This window comes from Euphorbia lathyris, chromosome 7 (genome assembly GCF_963576675.1).
Source record: "Euphorbia lathyris chromosome 7, ddEupLath1.1, whole genome shotgun sequence".
NCBI classification, from domain to species: Eukaryota; Viridiplantae; Streptophyta; class Magnoliopsida; order Malpighiales; family Euphorbiaceae; genus Euphorbia; species Euphorbia lathyris.
Window position 1 is genome coordinate 38,206,817 of NC_088916.1, and position 20,277 is coordinate 38,227,093.

The 20,277-nt window shown below is 35.7% G+C and overlaps 1 protein-coding gene and 1 long non-coding RNA gene across 7 annotated transcripts; one reads left to right on the plus strand and one right to left on the minus strand.

Annotated features, from left to right (window-relative positions):
• Positions 1-1,141: 1,141 nt before the first annotated feature.
• LOC136235371 (beta carbonic anhydrase 5, chloroplastic-like) lies at positions 1,142-13,163 on the minus strand. 6 transcript variants are annotated; one of them, XR_010691783.1, is made up of 12 exons: positions 13,029-13,163; positions 12,859-12,938; positions 12,758-12,789; positions 12,598-12,696; positions 12,479-12,527; positions 12,297-12,410; positions 12,175-12,228; positions 12,029-12,108; positions 11,852-11,954; positions 11,594-11,772; positions 10,506-10,568; positions 1,142-1,158 (listed from the first exon to the last, which is right to left on the minus strand). XR_010691783.1 is itself a non-coding variant. In XM_066025014.1 (11 exons), the coding sequence occupies exons 1-11, from the start codon at positions 13,042-13,044 to the stop codon at positions 1,924-1,926; spliced, it is 810 nt and encodes a 269-aa protein (XP_065881086.1). In that variant the 5' UTR covers positions 13,045-13,163; the 3' UTR covers positions 1,266-1,923. The 6 variants fall into 6 exon arrangements, 4 of the variants coding, with proteins under 4 accessions (XP_065881086.1, XP_065881084.1, XP_065881083.1 ...); XR_010691782.1 differs by lacking the exon at positions 1,142-1,158 and adding an exon at positions 1,266-1,927; XM_066025014.1 differs by lacking the exons at positions 1,142-1,158; positions 10,506-10,568 and adding an exon at positions 1,266-1,927.
• A 2,386-nt stretch (positions 13,164-15,549) lies between these two features.
• Positions 15,550-17,715, plus strand: LOC136235007 (uncharacterized). The gene is made up of 3 exons (XR_010691604.1): positions 15,550-16,168; positions 16,238-16,314; positions 16,458-17,715. It is a non-coding gene; the product is annotated as an uncharacterized lncRNA (long non-coding RNA).
• The last annotated feature ends 2,562 nt before the right edge of the window (positions 17,716-20,277 follow it).

Sequence of the window (20,277 nt, forward strand, 5' to 3'; positions counted from 1 at the left end):
CTCTTCTCACCTAAATCCCTTCAAATTAGTTGAAGTATTCTAAAGTAGCATAGAAATTAAATATTGTTGTAAATCAAGGCGCCAAAGAAAAGACGGAGAACCTGAAGGAGAAATATGTAATAGTTAGTATTTCCTAGGGTTGACCTTTTATTCCGTTTATGGCTCGACGGAATAATTTAGATAATATGTCCATAACCACCAATGTAAATTGTATGTGTCTGATGTACGCTAAAGCAAATCAAAACTAGGTTAGATTATGAGACTTAAAATAAAATCCCTCACTAATTAAAAGTTAAGTAAATAAGTAAGTTATTAAAATCGGCTGCCCCTCCCTAATATTATAATTCACCCTGCAGTACTAAGGGCCTTTGGGTTGTTGAGCAAACTCAAGCTCGGGGTCTTATGGTAACACCTGAATTATCGAAAATCGTTTTCACGAATATGGGGCAATACTTAAATTGGGTTAGAATAATTGGATGAGCAAACTCATGTTGTTCTAACCTAATGGGCAATATGGTTGGGATTGATAAACAAAACATATCAGTTACTAATGTGGTTAGTAACCCAATAACCTAGGAATCACATGGTTGATGTGATTGATTGCATGAATCTACCTAATGAATGAAACTAGCTTGTTGAGCAAACTCAAGGTGAAATTTCAGGAGTTAGGATTCTAGCTCACTAAGGGATTTGTGAAATTCTTCGAATTAATATTGGGGGTTATTAATTTGGTAAAATAGTGGGAGCAATTTAAAAACATAAAAGACCAACGTATTTAAATTGTAAATGAATTAAGCAAATGAATAACATCCATCACTCTATCTCACTCTCAAGTAAATACTCTGAATCATCATATCTAAAATGGATCTACGTAATATTTTAACCGATAACAAATTGAATAGTTCAAAATTCACCAACTATTTTGGCAAACTCAAAATTGTTTTGAGGATTCGAAATGATTGGGTATGTATTAAGATACACTGATACCCATCATCAAAATTATTTTGAAGTTCGAAAAGATTGGGTATGTATTAAGATACGTCAATACCCAATGTCCTTGTTGATGATGCTCCTGTTAAGAGGATTGATGTTTACCGGAAGCACCAATCAGATGACGAACGTACAGGATGTATCATACTTGCAGTTATGGCACTAGAGCTACAAAAGCAACATGAGAACATGGATACATATTGTTGAAATACCTTTCCACATGATTTTGATTTGGCAAAATTATTTAAGTTAATCCATGATTAAGGGACAATTAAATTTAAGTGCTTTGATTTAATTGTACTAATATGTTTGTTCAATGTTGAGTATAAATATAAATACAAATGGAAATAAAAGTAATACAGGACGAAGTCAGCATGAGAATACAACACAAGCTGAGTAGAGCAGAACTCAGTGTAAAAGAAGATAAGTTGTCTTCAGAACAGAAGCATAAAGATCAAGCCAATCAACGAAGCTGAGTGGAACAAAATTCAGTATCAAAAGTAGAGAAGTCTTCTTGAGAACTATGGCTTGCAGAACGAAGCTGACCATGGAAGCTGAGTAAAAGAGAACTCAGTATATGTATTAGCAAACAATCACAAACAACAGCTATCAAAGACAAGCTGAGTGATCTTCAGGACAGCATAAATGATCCGTTTGCTAAAAGACAAGCTCCGACAACTGTCTGCACCAATAATAGAAACCTTGGAATTACGCAAAAGCCAATTTCGAGATGCATGGGTCAACTGTTCTTTTGCTAAAAGACAAACTGGCACAAGAAGACGAAACCTGCAAGAAGAAGACAAACCTGACGCCTGCGGAATTCAGACGACAGGATTGGCCTGCAAAAACTGAAGCTGACCAGAACTTGTCTAAAAAAGGAGCCGTTTGGATCAACGGACAAATCCAAGGTTCATTCCATTTCTGCTTCAGACCTCAACTATAAAAGGACATAATCATTCTTGGATCATTAGCCGATTATAACAAGAACAAAAGAGCATACATACAAAGCACACAAAAACCAAAAGAGATATTACACCAAATTTCTATTCTTGTGTAAAAGCTAGATTGATTTTCTGTAATCATCTAAAGTGTTCTTCATCCGAAAAGAACAATTTGTATCAATTGTAAAATTGAGAGTGTTGTGCTGAGTACTCGTGTTGAGTGCTTAGTGGTAGAGAAATCTAGGTGTTCGGTTATAGCACTTAGTAGGAGTTGAGTAGACGAATAAAGGACGGTACTCTTGCATATTCAACTGCCTTGTAAACAGTTTGTGCTCTACCTTTAAAGAGCTCAGTATTGGATTTAAAAAGCTCGGAGAGACTCTGGGGACTGGACGTAGGCGGAGAGGCCGAACCAGGATAAGTCGTACTGAGTAATCTCTAACTCTCTCTCAATATATATATATCTGTATGTGTTGCTTGTCATATTTACTCAGCATATAAATTGTTTAAACCGACTCTGAGTAAATAGGAGTGCTGAGTTGGAAGCTGACCACAAAAGTGTCAATTCCCAACTCACATGTAAAATAGCTCTAGTCAGCTTCTGACTAAAGCTGTCTTACGCTACAATCGGCCGTGCTGACCTAAGCTGAGTTAACAAACTCAAGAAACTATATTAAGTCAGCTTAATTGAAACCGAAAAAGTTATATTAGTTCCTAACCCCCCTGGAACTAATCACACGGGACCAACAAGTGGTATCAGAGCCTAATAGCTCACTACTCAAAGATATAACTATCTTGAGCTGATCCTGATAAATGGCTGAGAACAGCACTCGTTTCCTTCCAGGGAACCAAAGAACACAGATACTCCCTGAGGGATTATCAATTAGTCGGCCTCCCCTATTCAAGCCACAAACATGAGTGCATGGCTTGCAATAGTTCAAGGCCCATATGTGCCATACAAAACTGTTGACAATGAGAAAATTGTTAAGAGTGAAACTGAGTGGTCAGAAGATGACCTTAAAAAATTACAAAACAATGCTTCGGCTATCAATATGCTTCACTGTGCGTTAGATGCTGCAGAATACAATAAGATTTCAGGTTGCGAGTCAGCAAAGGAGATTTGGAAAAAAGTTGAAGTAACCTACGAAGGTACAAATAAGGTCAAGGAATCAAAGGTGAACCAACATATGAGATTATACGAGCTGTTCGAGATGAACGACAATGAGGACATCTCAAGAATGAACAGCAGATTCACCAACATCATAAATGAGCTAAAGAGGCTCGGCAAGAACTTCACTGAAGAAGAGCAAGTGAAGAAAATTCTGATAAGCTTACCCAAGAGCTGGCAAGCTAAGAAAACTGCCGTGGAGGAAGCTCAAGACTTGACCACATATAAATACGATGAGCTGATCGGATCTCTGCTAACTCATGAGATCTCTATGAAAAATTTTGAAGCAAAAGAAAAGTCAAAAGACAAGAAACAAAAATCACTTGTCATGAAAGCTGACTCAACTGAAGCTGACTCATCAGATGATGAGGAAATGGCCATGTTCACAAGGAAGATGAAGAAGCTGTTTAGAAAGAATGAAAAGAACAGCAAGAGGCCATTCAGAAGAGGTGATATGTACAAAGCTGAGTCCAGTGACAAATACAAAAAGGGCAGCTCCAAGCCTGTCACGTGTTTTGAGTGCCATCAAACTGGGCACATTAAGTCAAGCTGCCCTAATCTAAAGAAAGACAAGAAGGGAAGCAAAAAGGCAATGGTGGCCACATGGAGTGACAGTGATGACTCAACATCATCTGAAGCTGATGCCACCGAGTCAGCAAACATATGCTTCATGGCCGATGACGCTGCTGACCACACTCGATCTGAGCAAGCTGACCTCTCTAAAGAATCTGAACAGGAGGAATACTCAAATGAGGTAACATCCTTACACTTGCTTAGAAATGAAATGATTAACGCCCTGAGTGATTTGTATACACTGACTAAAAAGTGTAATAAGAAAATAAAGGCACTCAGCAGGCGATGTGACGAGATCGAAGAGGTCAAACTTAGTGACCTTCGATATCTTCTCCAAGACAATTCAACTTTACATAGCAACATGGAAATTATGCACAAGTTTGTCTCGGAGGTCTAATCAGATTCAAAGAAACTAAGAAAGGATGTCACAAACTTTCAGAACCAAATAAAAGGTTCAAACAAATCCCATGCTGAGTATTCAGGTACTGGTCAGCGGCGACAGTTCACTCAGTGTGACTGTTGTGGGAAAAAGGGACACACAACAGATATGTGTTGGTATAACAAGTGGATTGTCCAATGTGACTTATGCGGAAAGAAAGGACATACCACTAAGGTATGCTGGCACGCTCAGCACAATGGTGCTGACCAAAGACAAAGTCACCCTAAAAGGGTAACACATTGTGACTTTTGTGGTAAACAAGGCCACACCATATAAATATGACGTCACAAATTAAAACTTGACTTTGCACCTGTCTATGCTAACAAACTGTTGGTGTTTAGTGTCCTATAGACAATTGTTCTAGGATACAAACTTAATGTAAATGAATTGTTCTTTATATCATTTGTTTTAATGAGATATATGTTCTATAACTATATAAAGGCAATCCCTTTTAAGCACTAAATAAAGTCTAATAAAAGGAAATCCGTAAGTTTATTTAAAGTGATTATAAAGTGTTCATACAAGCATGAAGTGAGACAAAACTTTATAATAAACTGATAAACTTAAAACCACCCCAAGTCAAGTGATATGTTTGGGATTGATATATCACTGTTGAGACTTGTATGTAACAATGTCTTCTGTCCGACAGAAAGCTGATCTCACAAGCTTCATATATACAGATATCTGGACAGTTACATAGATCCGATGAAAAGTTGTTCATTAGGATTGGGGATCCGATTTGAGATAACATGATGGGTAGATTCATCCTTGTCACCTGTTCATCTCATTGGTATTAATAGGTATAACTAATCCTCAGACTTAAAGGAATATTAATTGGTATTCTGGATTACGGAATGTGATGCTTTGACTCTGGTGTAACACGATCCTTAATAGAGATGACTCTGGGGTGTGAACAGTAGACGTTGGGTATCACAGGAAGTGATTGCGGGATCGTTATATATTGGATTGAGCATTTATCACTACCGATAAATGGGAGATACATCCAAGGATCGCTTATGGAAGACTCGACTCTAAATCCTTGCAAGGTGATAGCTTAAGACTTGAAATACAGATTTCACTTAACCTATCTATTTGAGTTGACTCGGCCTGTACAAGTAAAACGAACGTCTCGCTATATGTGACTTGACATCACCCATAGTCATAAGATTCAGTTCAAGGATGTAGTTGATAAAGGATCGAATTATACTGTAACTAATACGGAAAGGTTAACGACAGAATCAACCTGTCTTCTTATAGCTCTGGGGGAATGATTACGGACTTGCTAATCACATACTCTATACATCATTCCGTTATGCAAAGATTAAATATAATTCTTTGAAAATTTATTTAATAAAGTTGCATACAGCTAGATGCAATAAGAACCTAATGGGTCACACATAAGACTTGGAACCTAAAAGAGAGATAGATGTTAATTAATTGATGGAAGCCCAATTGAGCCCAATAAGGCCCATGGACCAAAGGGGGGTCGAAATTCATGTAGATAAAATACATGAATGATTAATTTGATTTTATTAATTCTAATTAGATTAGGATTATGAATTAAATTAATTAAGAGATAAATAAGTTAGGAGTTTTAATTAGATTATAATACTCCTATTATTATCCAATAAGGTTATTATTATTATTATCCTTGATATATTAGATATATAATGAGATAATAATTAGGAATTCTATTCCGAATTAAATTCCTATTCAGTAACCTAATTCTATCTAACTAGGGATTAGATACAAGAGATTATAAATACCCCACCCTATGGGATTTTCGAAATCCAAGAGCTAATCCCCTAGAGAGATTTTCGAAATACTCAGTGCTACCGGGAGAGAGAAAATTTCGACACCCCTAGTTCGAAGACGAGATTTTCTACGGCTTCCTTCCGATCAATTGATTTCATCTATTTCTTTTATCCTTGATCTTGTGTTGATTAGTTAGAGGCAATCTACTTTGGTTGCTATTCAACGATTGATTCTAAATTAATCTTCCCGTGTTTTATTTCGTGTTTGGGAACTCGGAGAAGAGTTGTGGGCACTTCATTAATAACGGTAGATTGATCTTCAAAAGGTAATTCTTCTTATCCCTCTTTATATGAAATAACGATTAACGGATCCTATGGTTAATGGAAATAGGTTAAAAATTTTATATTTCCGCTGCTATACCTTAGCCTATTTTTCCAACAGTGGTATCAGAGCCATCGTTAAATCCGTTATTTCATATATGAAAATTTAGAAGTTTTCAAAAGGATTGAATAAATATTTATAGTTAGGATTAATTAACAAATTGTTTTGATTAATTAATTCTAAAGATAAATAAGTTTTAATTAATTGTTAATTAAAATTGATTATGCGTATGTTCCTAATTATTTTGGTTGATAATCATTATAACAAAATCTATTAGTTTTATAGTTAGATTGATAAAATCAGTTTTATTAATCCTAAAGATAAAACAGGAAATCTATAGTAGGTTTTCCTATTTTCTGAAAATCGTTTTAAAACCGTTTTAGAACTGATATATATATATATTTAAAATTGTTATAAAAAAAAAAATACGACAGCAGCCCGAGTCGCGCCTCGCGGCTGCTGCCTCGCGGCAGCAGCCGCGTGCGGCGCCTGGCCGCCGTTGCCGCAAGGTAGTGGCGGTTCAGCTGCCCTAGGGCTGCTGCCAATCGGCAGCAGCCCACTCTCGGGCCCAGCCCGACACCCACTTGAATTTTAAATTGTTTAAAATCGGTTTTTATATATTTTAAATATATATGTTTCAGAAATTGATAGTTTTCTGTTTTGATTATCGAATGAAAATTTGTTTAAAAGTTTGTTTTACCAATTTGTAAATCAAAATGTTAAATGAATTAAAATCAAAATAATTGGGACGTGCATAATTAAAGTTTTGTATAGTTATATTTATCTAAAAATTAATATAAAAGATACGAAACTATTAGAAGTAAAATTGGATGAAAGTTAATTTGATAAGTTAATGTGATTAACATAAATATTACATAAGATAGTTATGTAATCAACCAATTAAATTTATTTAATTGAGTCTATGCATGTTTGGAGTTATGGACATATTTGGACCCTGTTTTAGTCTTTTGGTATTTTTGAAATAGGACCTGCGAGTCCTGCCTTTCTACTATCTATTGTAATTTCTCCTCTCATTTGATTCCCTTCAATTCAATTGAAGTTTTCTTTAGTAGTATAGAAATTAATATGTAATTTCAAGGCGCCATGGAGAAGACGGAGAACCTAAAGAGAAATATGTAATAGTTAGTATTTCCTTAGGTTTGCCCTTTTATTCCGTCTCTGGCTCGACGGAATAATTTAGATGATATGTCCATAACGCCAATGTATGTGAATGTATGTGTCTGATGTATGCTAAAGCAAATCAAGACTAAGTTAGATTATGAGACCTAAAATAAAACCCCTCATTAAAAAGTTAAGTAAATAAGCAAGTTATTAAAATCGGTTGTCCCTTCCTAATATTATAATTCAGCCGACAGTACTGAGGGCCTTTGGGTTGTTGAGTAAACTCAAGCTCGGGGTCTTACGGTAACACCTGAATTATCGAAAATCATTTTTCATGAATATGGGGTAATACTTAAATTAGATTATGATAATTGGATGAGTAAACTCATGTTGTCATAAACTAATAGGCAATACGGTTGGGATTAATATGAATAGCATATTAGTTACTAATGTGGTTAGTAACCCAATAACCTAGGAATCACATTAAAGATGTGATTGATTACATGAATCTACCTAATGAATGAGACTAGCTTGATGAGTAAACTCAAGGCGAAATCTCAAGAGTTAGGATCCTAGCTCACTAAAGGATTTGTGAAATTCTTCGAATTAATATGGAAGGCTATTAATTTGGCAAAATAGTGGGAGCAATCTAAAATAAACTAAAAGGCCTATAATTTTATATTGATATACTTTAAGCAAATGAATAACATACGTTTACTCTTTCTCACATCTCAAGTTTTAAATTAAAACACTCCTAAAATCATGACTAACACCAATATGCAAAACTTTCTTACCGATAACAAATTGAATGGTTCAAACTTCACCGACTGGTTTCGTAACCTCAAAATCGTTTTGAAGTTCGATAAAATAGGGTATGTACTTGATACATCGATACCCCATGTCCCTGCTGATGATGCTCCCATTGAGGAAATTGATGCTTACCAGAAGCACAAGGCTGATGATGATCATGCCGGATGCATCATACTTGCATCAATGACACCGGAATTACAAAGGCAACATGAGGAAATGGATGCCTATTCCATCATCATGCACCTAAAAGAATTGTTTGGGAAACAGACCAGGTGCGAACGCTACGAGATATCCAAGTTGCTATATCGTTGCAGGATGCAAGAGGGCACATCTGTCATGACACATTGTGTCAAGATGATTGGCTACATTACCAAACTTTCTAGTATTGGATTTGTGATGGATAACGAATTAAGCATAGACTTAATTCTTCAATCCCTCCCAAAGAGTTATTCACAGTTCATCATGAACTATCAGGTGAATGACTTGCAAACCTCTCTTAAAGAGCTTACAAATATGCTCAAGTCAGTTGAGCCCAATATGAAGAAAGACAAAGCCATACCGGCTCTTGTCATAGAGGGATCAAAGAAGAGGAAAGAGAATTCTCCCAATCCTAAATATCCCAAAAGGTAAGAAAGTCGTGCCCAACAAAACTAAGGGAAAGGAAGTGAAGAAGCCCAAAGGAGAGTGCCACTTCTGTGGTAAAGACGGGTATTGGAAAAGAAACTGTTGGTGTACCTAGCCTTCCTCAAAAGGGGAAGAAGCTGGGACTTCAACATCTGGTATGTTTTATATTGAAATTTCACAGTCTGAATCTTTTGGTACTTGATACCAGATGCAGCCTGAGGATATTCCAGGAATATCTAGAAATATTATTTCTATTAGCCATCTTGTTGACGACGGTTTTCATATTTCAATAAAAGACAAACATTGCGATTTTTATAAAGATTCGATCTTTTATTCAGGAATATCACAAAATGGGATTTATGTGTTAAATGACAAGATTTCTGTTTTCGCAATTGATACCAAAAGACATAAGCTAGATAATTCAACTTACTTGTGGCATTGTCGTTTAGGCCATATAAACAAGAGACGCATCTAAAGCTACATTCAGATGGGCTTATAGATCCAATCGATCCCGAATCATTGGAAACATGCGAATCATGTTTAAAAGGTAAAATGACAAAAACACCCTTTAGCAATAAAGGTGAGCGTGTATCAGACACTCTAGGACTCATTCATTCAGATGTATGCGGTCCTATGTCAGTCCAAGCAAGAGGAGGATTCAGATTCTTCATAAGCTTCATAGATGACCATACCCGATATGGTTACATCTACTTGATGAAGCACAAATCAGAAGCTTTTGAGAAATTCAAATGCTTCAAGAATGAAGTAGAAAATCAATTAGGAAAGAAAATAAAGACACTTCGATCTGATCGAGGTGGCGAATATCTTTCAGATGATTTTCTGAATTATCTAACTGAATGTGGGATATGCTCACAATGGACACCTCCCTATACACCACAACACAATGGTGTATCCGAGAGGAGAAACCGTACCCTACTAGATATGGTACGATCCATGATGAGCATGACCTTACTTCCAAAGACGTTCTGGGGCTATGCCTTAGAAACTGCCCTCTTCACCCTAAATCGAGTACCAACTAAATCCGCTAGTTCCACACCATATGAATTGTTCGTTGGTAGGAAACCCGTGTTTTCATTTATGAGAGTATGGGGTTGTTCAGCATTTGTCAAACGCATTGCGTCCGACAAACTAGATTCGAAATCTGATAAATGTTTCTTCATTGGATACCCTAAGGAAACTATGGGATATTACTTCTATCATCCAGATGATCAGAAAGTAATAGTATCCAAGCACGCAACCTTCTTAGAGAAAGAGTTTCTCGAAGAAACACAAAAGGGAAGCATGATTGAACTTGACGAAGTTCAAGAAGAAGAAACACCGACTGAAACAATAGAGGCGGTTGAGGTACCCGAAGAAGTCCCATTAGATGAGACTCCAGTGCCACCTATTCGTAGATCACAAAGAGTTCGTGAACTCCCAGTTAGATATGGTTTTCTAGTGGGAGATGATAATGAGGTTCCCGTGTTAGACGACGAACCCGAAAACTGCGAAGAGGCTCTTACTAGTCCATATTCTAAAGCATGGCTTGAGGCCATGGATTCTGAAATGGATTCCATGTATACTAACCAAGTGTGGACTTTGGTTGATCCACCCGAAGGGATTCTTTATATCATTTGTTTTAATGAGATATGGTTTCATAACTATATAAAGGCAACCTCTTTTAAGAACTAAATAGACATACCGAAGTTGTGGGCCACACTTCATCAAAAAAATACTTGAAATTGGGATGTCGCATCCAGGCTACCTGAAACCGAAACGGGCAATTGAGTGAGGCCTTAGACAAAGTACTAAACCCGAGAGCAATAGGGTGGTGATCAGAATGTTTCTTGGGATGTGACATAATATAGCTTCTAAAAGAAGCAAACACTAGTCCATAATGCAAAGAGCCCTGTTAAGGCGACATGCAATATGAGTACGTAAAAAGTAGCCTTTAAACTAAGTGTAGGGGTCCTCTAAACCCAAGATCAACAAAATTCATTGAATTAATCTAGTTAGCAAAAAGCGCACATCTATAAAAAAAATTCTTCTTAGACCCTCCTAGTTTTCCTTAGCTAACTTGATGCAATTAAAATCACCTAACACCGCCAAAGGATCGAAGACCGACAGAACGAGACTAGCAATATCTTCTATGTAAGTTTTTTTTTATAATGCAATCGAGGTTTGACATAAGCAAAGGTTGCAAAAAACTTACACCCCCAAGTCATACCCTCGAAGCAACCAATTTGGCAATAGAAAAATTGGCGATTCTTTAAAAGGACGTGAACATTCACCCGATCAACATGGATGTCAATATATATGATGTTTCGCCCAAGAAGTTTCAGGATGAGAGTGTCTTTCCATGGATGGGCTAATTGTTTTTTGAATTACGAAGTTAAGGCAAAACGATGTTGCATTTTATTATGATCAACATAGTAGACCGTAATAACTCTTGCTTCAAGGTCAATTAGGGTTTTCTCCTCAATCATCTCTTCTTCCTCAACGACCACATCACGAAAGGATTTAGGAGAATTGCAATTCAAAGGGGGGTAAAGAGCCACCAGGAAGCCAGGCAGTGACGTGAGGTTGGGGAACTGGGCAAACAACGGCTGCGCCATTATGTTACATGTATCAACAATAGTAGTTGGTAGTAAATAGTAAGAGCTGTCAAACAATTAATTTATTTTTCCTAATAGACAATAATTAGTAAATATGTAGAATTGATAGAAATTAACATGTAAAGTGGTTATTTAGGATATGAAATAGAAATAGCATTGAGGAAGTGATCAGCACCAGAATTGAAAGGCTTTTGATGAGAAAGTGGTGGTTTCCGTAGTATCAAGAGTCCACTTCTGAAATGTGCAATTGACAAAATCATAATATCCTCCATGAATACAAAGCAGCTGTTTCCTCACTCTTTCTTTGATCCATGGATAACTCAGTAAGTTGTGCAAAGAAAGGTTGATAGCTTCCTGTTGAATTAATTTTTAATTTTTAATTCTATGTAATGTCATGTTTGCACAGAAAAAGGATTAGCAGAGCAGAGCACACCTTTTCACAATGTTTGCATTGTTGATCAAAGCTAAGGTGACTTGCTTGAGCTTCTGTTCTTAACCTCGCAACTTCAGCTGTACCAACCCATTTCTCAACAAAGCTACAACACAGAGAAACATAATAAATGTCCAAGTTTTATGTTTTTTGGGATTAACAAGTGGAGTGGAATTAAACCTGGAGGAGTTGTTTTTCATACTCATAAGAGCTTGAATCCCTGCACAGTTACTATGGCCAATCACAAATATATTTTCAACCTGCAACCATTAACCACTAGTTTAATATAATATATCGGGTAAAAGAAAAAACTCACGTACACCTACTTGAAGAGTATTTACAGCAAACTCAAGGGCTGCATTTGTTTCTGTTGGTCCCTTCTGTCAAAAGGAAAAAAAGTAAAATAAGGCATAGGCATAGGAAAATACAATTCAAGATAAATACATACCTCAAATGATGGAACAAGATTTGCGACATTTCGGACCATAAAAGCTTCTCCAGGTTCAAATCCAAGAATGTTACAAGGGCAAACCCTCGAGTCTACACAAGCAATCACCATAAACTGTTCAACTTGTCAGTTGAAAAATGCTAACCAATGGAAATGGAAATGGAAATGTTGGAAATGCTAACCTTTGGTGACTGCAGCTCAGCCAGATTCTGAAAATGCTCCACTTCTTCTCTGTATTCATCACAAATATATAAACAATTCCTCAAAAACCAAGGAGAAATCCTCAAAATTTTCTACTCACAGATATTTGTGCTTCTTGAAATTCAGAAACCTCAGCTTCATCTCCTTGAAAAAATCTAACCTGTTATTCTCTTGTTCAACACTAGCAACTGGAGTCTCCCTGCAAATGAACAGAAAATCATAAACATAATTCAATAGTTCAATTCAAACATCAAACTTACCTGAATCCTAAACGGAAAGACTTGAGATTTCCCTGAAATCAAAGAAGAACGAGTAAGTTAATAGTTCTGCTAATTAATAGTGAAAGCGACAATTAACTCACTGAGCTCGAATCAGCAAGAAAGGAATTGACACCCTGAAATCCTCCCTTCTTCTGGGAAACATGTCTTATGAGAATTGATCCTGTAAAAGTAACAATTTTTGAAGTTAACAACCAGAAAGTTGCAAAGCCACCCCACCCATTAAATTTAAAAGAAAATAGATTGTGCTTACGGGTGAGGCAGAGCATCTCTTTCCTTGGAATTCTTTAGCAAATCAACTTCCATTAAAACAAAAACATGGACATCTGCTTGCTTGCGTGACGCTTTTGCCTCACAAATTGAAAATGGAAGGACACATAAGCCGAGCTTATCCAAAAGTAAAGCTGTTTTATTATTATTATTATTATTATAAAAGTTTAGTTACTCACACGTGTAAACCACGAGTTGAATTTTAAGGACTAAGGTAACAAAATAGGGTGTAAGGTTTTTTGGAATATTCAAAATAGCATCAATATAGGCTTAACGTTTACACCATAATATCAATTTAGATTTAATGTTTACAACATAACATCAATTTAGGAATTACTAATCATTCGTAACACGTAATCCGTTAAGTCTGTCAACTCAGCCTCACATCACATCAAATAAGGTACCAAAATAAGCCTAACCCTATTAAGACCTTATATTTGTTTTTCATCAATGATTTCATCACTCCTAAATTCCATGAGCTCATATAATATATGCAAACTAAAAATACTTGAATATCCACAAAATTAACACTAGTTAAAATGATATTGATATATGAACATATTGACACACAAAATCCAAAGTGTCTAATATTAGTTCCTTAATTTAATTTGTATCATACTAGAAAAATAAAATTATCTTTTTGACACAGCTTAAATTGAATATATTTTTGTAAACGTTAAGCTTAAATTCGTATTATTTTATAAATGTTAAGCCTATATTTGTGTTATTTTGTACGCGATGTCTAAATTGATACTTTCTACAAACCTTAGGCCTATTTTGGTACCTTATGTGACGTGACGCTGAGTTGGCAGACTTAACGGATTACGTGTCATGTTCTGTTAGTAATTCCTAAATTGATGTTATGTTTTAAACGGTAAGCCTAAATTGAAGTTATGTTGTAAACATTAAGCCAATATTGGTGCTATTTTAAACGTAGAGCCTAAATTAGTACTTTCCCAAAAACCTTGAACCTATTTTGGTATCTTATCCCAATTTTAAGGAAGTGAAAAATCGACCCTCATTGGCAAAACGAATATTCTAACTTCCAAAAGCAGAAGCAAATCATAATTACTAAAGTTAATTTGGTTGGATTGAGTTGGATCCTATGAGCAGCCTCCTAAAAGGAACGGAGGATCGAACCCACAACCAATTATTGTTCATCTATTCACGATACCATTTAGCAAATTTATTTTTATTAATTAATGTTAAAAAATATATAACTATTATTAATTTTACTTCATTATATAAAAGAAAATCCTAAATCATTACTATCTTATTCCTCCAAATTTTTGCACCCATCATTAGTTCACTCTCAAATTCTATTTCCGCGTAATCCATTATCCTCTCCACAACCACCAAATTTGATTTCCACAGCCACTATCATGGATCATCCTCTCCGTAGCCACCATCCAAATTCGATTTCCTCTTAATCACTGATATGTTCTATCATGTTGTTCCTTTTTTCTTTCACTTACCTCACACTAAAGATGAGCTAGCAAGGTATTTGCTAGATGCATTCACCAAGTGGAATTGAGACTAAGATATCAACTATTACGATTGATTATTGCTCTACAAACGATGGTATGTGTTTTATTCTAGTAGAAAAGTTATATGATGATATTTTGTTTGATGGAAAACTCTTGCATATGAGATGTTGCACACACATTTTGAATCTTATGGTTAAAGATGGTGCGAACGGCCGCGGAACCCGATTAGCCTACTTTGCAAGGATGGTTTCGACAAATAGGATTTTGTTTTTACATGACACCGTCACTTAACGTTTTTAAGGACGATTCTTAGCATGTTCCTTCCGGTGTATGCATTCTTATATATCCACTAACGTTTTTATCATGTTTTTGGATTAGTTAAATTATTTCAGAGTTGCCACCCGAGTTTTAATGTGCGGGAACATATGAAATATTACATGGCACACGGGCTGACAACATACCACCTCTTCAGAGTTAGATTCGTGACTTTAATTATTAAAGGGTCTCATTAATGAACACGTAGACCTGTCTTTTATTAAAATGCCATTTATATTCTAATCAAATTTCATTTAAATATCGATTTACGTTTGAAAGCGATAAATAAACATTACAATGATAAAGTATATTACATCATGATACACATGGCGTAAGATCCATATTACATCAGTTCTAGTAGTATAAAATAAATCTATTAAACCTGCAAAATAATAAACGTTAGCAGCGAAACATTGGGACCCGTCTTTCGAATTTAACTACGACGTCGGCTCGATCAATTAGGATTTAATCAGATCCTATTGTCTAATCACATAAGCGTGTAATTTAGTCCACACCTTAGTTTATCATTCTTACCAGTTTAATATCTTTAAAAAGACTAAAATACTCTTTCTACCCCCATATTCGGTTTTATTCCATCGCAATACTATACTAAAAACATGCACTATAAGAAAAACAAGAAATAATGAGCAAAATTTAATGAGTGTTTAAAATCCTATCATTAAAAGCTTATTTTTAATATCTATAATGAGTGGATATTTAGTTTGCTTATTAAAATTATAGTATTCTGGATCAAAACAAAAATTTCCTAAATTTTATTCATATTCCGATCATTATTTCTAAAAATATTTACCTCCAACTCTTCCTTCCAATTTGTTTTAGCTTTCCCAAATAGAAATCTCGTAAATCCCTAAATCGCTAAAACCCTACCTTCCCTCTTCTCTTCTTGCTCACCAATTGCGATTTCTTCTAGGGTTTTCTCCTTAATTATCGTTTCTTAAGCCTTCCGACTCTTCATCTATTGTTGTTGCTGCTCTGAAGAGGAACGATGGCGCAAGTGAGGGAGATTTTCACAGGTTCTTGTTTCTTCGATATTGTTATCTCTTCGATTCACACCAAAGCACAGCGTGGTAGGAGGCTTCTCTTGCCGTTGGAGAACCTATTTTCGTCGTAGAGGAGTTTTTCAAAGCTTATTGATTTCCTATCTCCTAAAGAAGTTATTGGGGTTTTTACTGGTTGTCGACTCACGACCAGTTGGCCTGGAAGTGTTTAAGAACTCCCCTTTTTGGGTGTTGCTCAGTTGTATGTTGGAATCTTATTAAGTTATTTTAGCACACTTTTTTGGGAGCTCTCTAGATATAAGGTTTGTTTATCATTCTTTCCTCTTCTTCATCCTTATGTCATTTGCCTTCATTTTTGTTTCAATTTGCAGTTTGATTTCCTCCCATTCCATGCTCGTTACTCAGTCTTGATGCCATGGATATCATAGGGGAGCAGCATTTCGATATAGTATGTGCATAACTGACTTCTTATTGGTGATTATATGCTTGCACATTCTATGCATGTCCACTCAATTGATTTCTTATTGCTTCTACCACTTGTAAATTGAAAGTTATTCTTATCGTTCTTCCGCTTTCCTTTCTCACATGCAGAAACATAATATAACTAAAAAGAGAATCAATGAACATGGTCATGTATTAGAAGTCACGCAAAATGGAATTGGTGCACCAAAAGTAAGTGACAAGATCATTCTTTCATTCCCCTGTCTGATGTTCATGCATCCCCTTTCCGTTTGGTCAATTCTTAGACTATAACGTCTCATTCCTCAGCAAAATTCTTAGTATGTGTTCATTGCACTAGATCTTGCAATGATCAAATCATTAGACACTAATCTACCTACCTTCATGTTTATATAGGACAAGGTCTAAATTCGCCCTTGAGGTTTTTAGCAAAGAGCAATTTAATTCCTATGGTTCAACATGGCATAATATTGACCCATGGTAGACTTCTTATTTTAATGTTATCAGGTTAAAGGAATTTCATTGGCTGAAAATTCTTATCTAGTGGTCCTACTACAATAGCAGAGGGATCTGTACTGGCACTATTGTTAATTTTTTGTTAATTTGCTTTTGGTGAGACAGGGTGAAGTTGCTGCTATGCATTGTAGTTGGTCTAAACGGCACATGAAGTACATATCTTTTAGAGAAAACCTTGTATAAATTAGTTCTAGAGCAGTTTCATTTACATCTTCCAGGTCTTTTGCTATTCGTGAACAACATGAAAGCCAAAAGAAGTTCAGTTCTTGTGTCGAAAGCATCAATTATTTTCTTGTTGATATCTTAACTGATTTTATTATTTTGATTACATGTTGTTATGATAGACTAAGGTTATTTCTTATAACTGTTAATGAGAAAGGAAACATGAAGAGGAAAAGACTTCAAATTGTGTGAAAAAGCAAAGGAAGAGAAGGAATAAGACACATAAGGCAAATCCTACCCAGAAAAATGAGGAATCTGTGTCTAGTCAGTTTTTTATGCACTTGAGCAGTGCCATATATGTATCTTGATGCAGGCAGATATTTTGTTAGGCTGTAATAATTTTCTATTGTTACAATGCTTCAACTTGCAAATTGAATGTCATCAATTTCGAATTCATCTCTTGGCTGTAGAGTGATTTACCTTTAGGTTGGCACCGATCTTCATGGTGATGTTGATATGTAGCCTTGGTCCAGTTCCACTTGCTCAACTCAGAGAGATTATAGAGTTGTTCAACTCAGAGAGATTTATAGAGTTGTCACTGAATTATAAATTACTTAGGTCAGATTCCTTAAATTTGTTATTTTTTCCTTAAACTGAAAATGAAAATGGGATTTAATGTTTATTACTTGTAGGGTGGTTTTTTCTCATGTTACTAATTTATTGGATCCTACTAGACTGTTCGAGTTCTGTTTCAATTTATTATTGGATTTGTGATTTGATTCGATTTAGAGTAGCTCTCTTCAATCCAAATCAATATAAATATTTTTATTAATATAGATTTTAATCATTATAAATATTTCTAATGAGCGTATTTTCAATTATTATAAATACTTCTAATGAGTGTATTTTGAATCATTAAAAATACTTCTAATGAGGGTAGCTTTAATCATTGTACATAGTGTCTAGTGAGAGTAAATGTCCACTCATTGTAAGTTAATAATGAGCGGATTGATTCCGCTCATTAATACTTTAGAAAGAAGGGCTTTCTCAAGGGCTTTATCAAAATAAGTAAATCCTAAGACTACCTGATTCAAGACAGAATTTTGTATGTCTATTGTCTGTTACTGATCTGACACGAGGTGTCCGATCAGTGATGTAGATTTCGTTCTTAATCAGAAAACTCGAAAGAAGCAAAACATGTAAAATAAAATAAACAGATTGCACTTTAAAGAAGAAATGCTTTTAAAACCCTTCAGAAGTTACCTTTTGAGCGGTTTTCTAGTTTGTTGTGTGTGGTAGGCCGATGAACATAAGACAGTAACGTGGATCAGCAACCCGAACCCAAAGATAGTGACCTCAAAAGATCCGAAAATGGAGTTCCAAATAAGTTTAGAACCAAATTGCAATAATATTGAAAGGTTTGAACCCAATGTGGTGATTCTTAGAAGTTTAGTGACTTCAAAAACCCAATTATAGTGAAATGGGATGTGGGAGACTTGATTTTGCCTATATAACTAATAAAATAGTGTTTGGTAGGGTGTTTATGCTCTCAAATATGATTGAATTGGTGGAAACCTTATACTTTCACTCACTTTCACTTAGTTTTAAGTGGGTTTTCACTAAGTTTCACTCATTTTCACCTCTTTTCAATCAAATCTTTCTTTTCTTAACCTTTTTAATCCCCTTTTTTTGGTCCTCCCCCTGTATTTTGGCAGTTTATCCCCTTTAAGTATAGTTTGGGGGATAAAAATTGTCTCAATTTGAATAAAAAAGGGCCTGAAAACCGTCCATGGTTGCCAATCGGTGATGGTGGTCCCCGATCGGGGACTCTGTACCCGATCGGTTACTGACATGGTAGGCACGATGTGAACGACCACGGAATCCAAATACCCCACTCTCGGGAGGGGATTTCGGTAAATGGGATTCTGTTTTTATATGACACGGTCACTTACCTTTTTAAGGACGACACTTAGCGCATCCCTTCACGTGCATGCATTCTTTTGACTATTTTCTAATCCTTTTTTTTATCATGTTTTAAGTTTAGATTATTAATATCAGATTCGCCACCCGAATTTTAATGCTTGGGAACATGTCAAAAGTTTAGATGGCACACGGGCCTACAACATGTCATCTCTTCAGAGTTAGATTCGTGACTTAAACGATTCAAGGGTCTAATTAATAAACGTGTAGACTTATCTTTATTAAAATACCAAATATTTCTATTCCAGATTCAGTTAAATATCGTTTTAGCGTTCAAAAGCGATAAATAAATACTGAAATATAAAATTATTACATCTTTTCACAAATGACACTATTCTACCCTAATACATCAAATATATTCATATGAAAATAAATCTATTAAACCTACAAAACAAATAAACGTTAGCTACGGGACATTGGGACCCGTCTTTTAGATTTAACTACGACGCCAGATGATGCGCCTACGGACTAACAATCTGATGGACTCACTAAGGGATAAATGTACCCCGTCGTTATCAAGTAATAATCTAGACAAGTCCAGGTATCGAATCCACAGGATTTACTCCTGCAAGTATTGAGCTACTCGGTTTCTAGTGTTGTTTAGGCTTTGGGGGGTTTGAGATTGAGTTTTGTTTATATTAATCTACTCCTAATTAAGTTATTCTACTCCTAAGTTATCTTTTAATAATGCAATTACCCTGAGGAAAGTGGAATGATACGATAGTGGCATATTCAACCTATTTGAACAACCAATTGTTAATCTAATCTAAGTCACTTGTGCATAAGACGATTGACCCTACTTATCCTTCTATCATATGGTTCCTAGTGCGTGATTCCTTTGTAAGCCGAAACTAGCTTTAAGGCTTGGAAATTTGGGCTTAATCTTCTATAGGGTCGTCAATCCTATAGGCTCTGACTAGGTCTGAAGGGAAATAGGCAAACGTTTGGCAGCGGAAATATAAAATTTTAACCTATTTCTTTAACCAAGATCCGTTAATCGTTATTTCATACAAGGAAGGATAGAAGGAAATACCTTTTAGAAGAACTATCTACTGTTGCTAGTGAAGTGCCCTCAACTCTAGTTCCGAGTTCACGAGCACAAACCAAAACACAAGATCAAACAATTTAGAATCTCAACCAATGAATAACAATCAAAATAGATTGCCTCTAACAAATCAACACAAGATCAAGGAGAAAGAGAAAGAGATGAAATTAATCGAATGGAAGCAAGCGGTGGAAATTCCGTCCTCTACTGTAGTGGTCGAAATTCTCTCTCTTCGGGATGGGAGTGGCT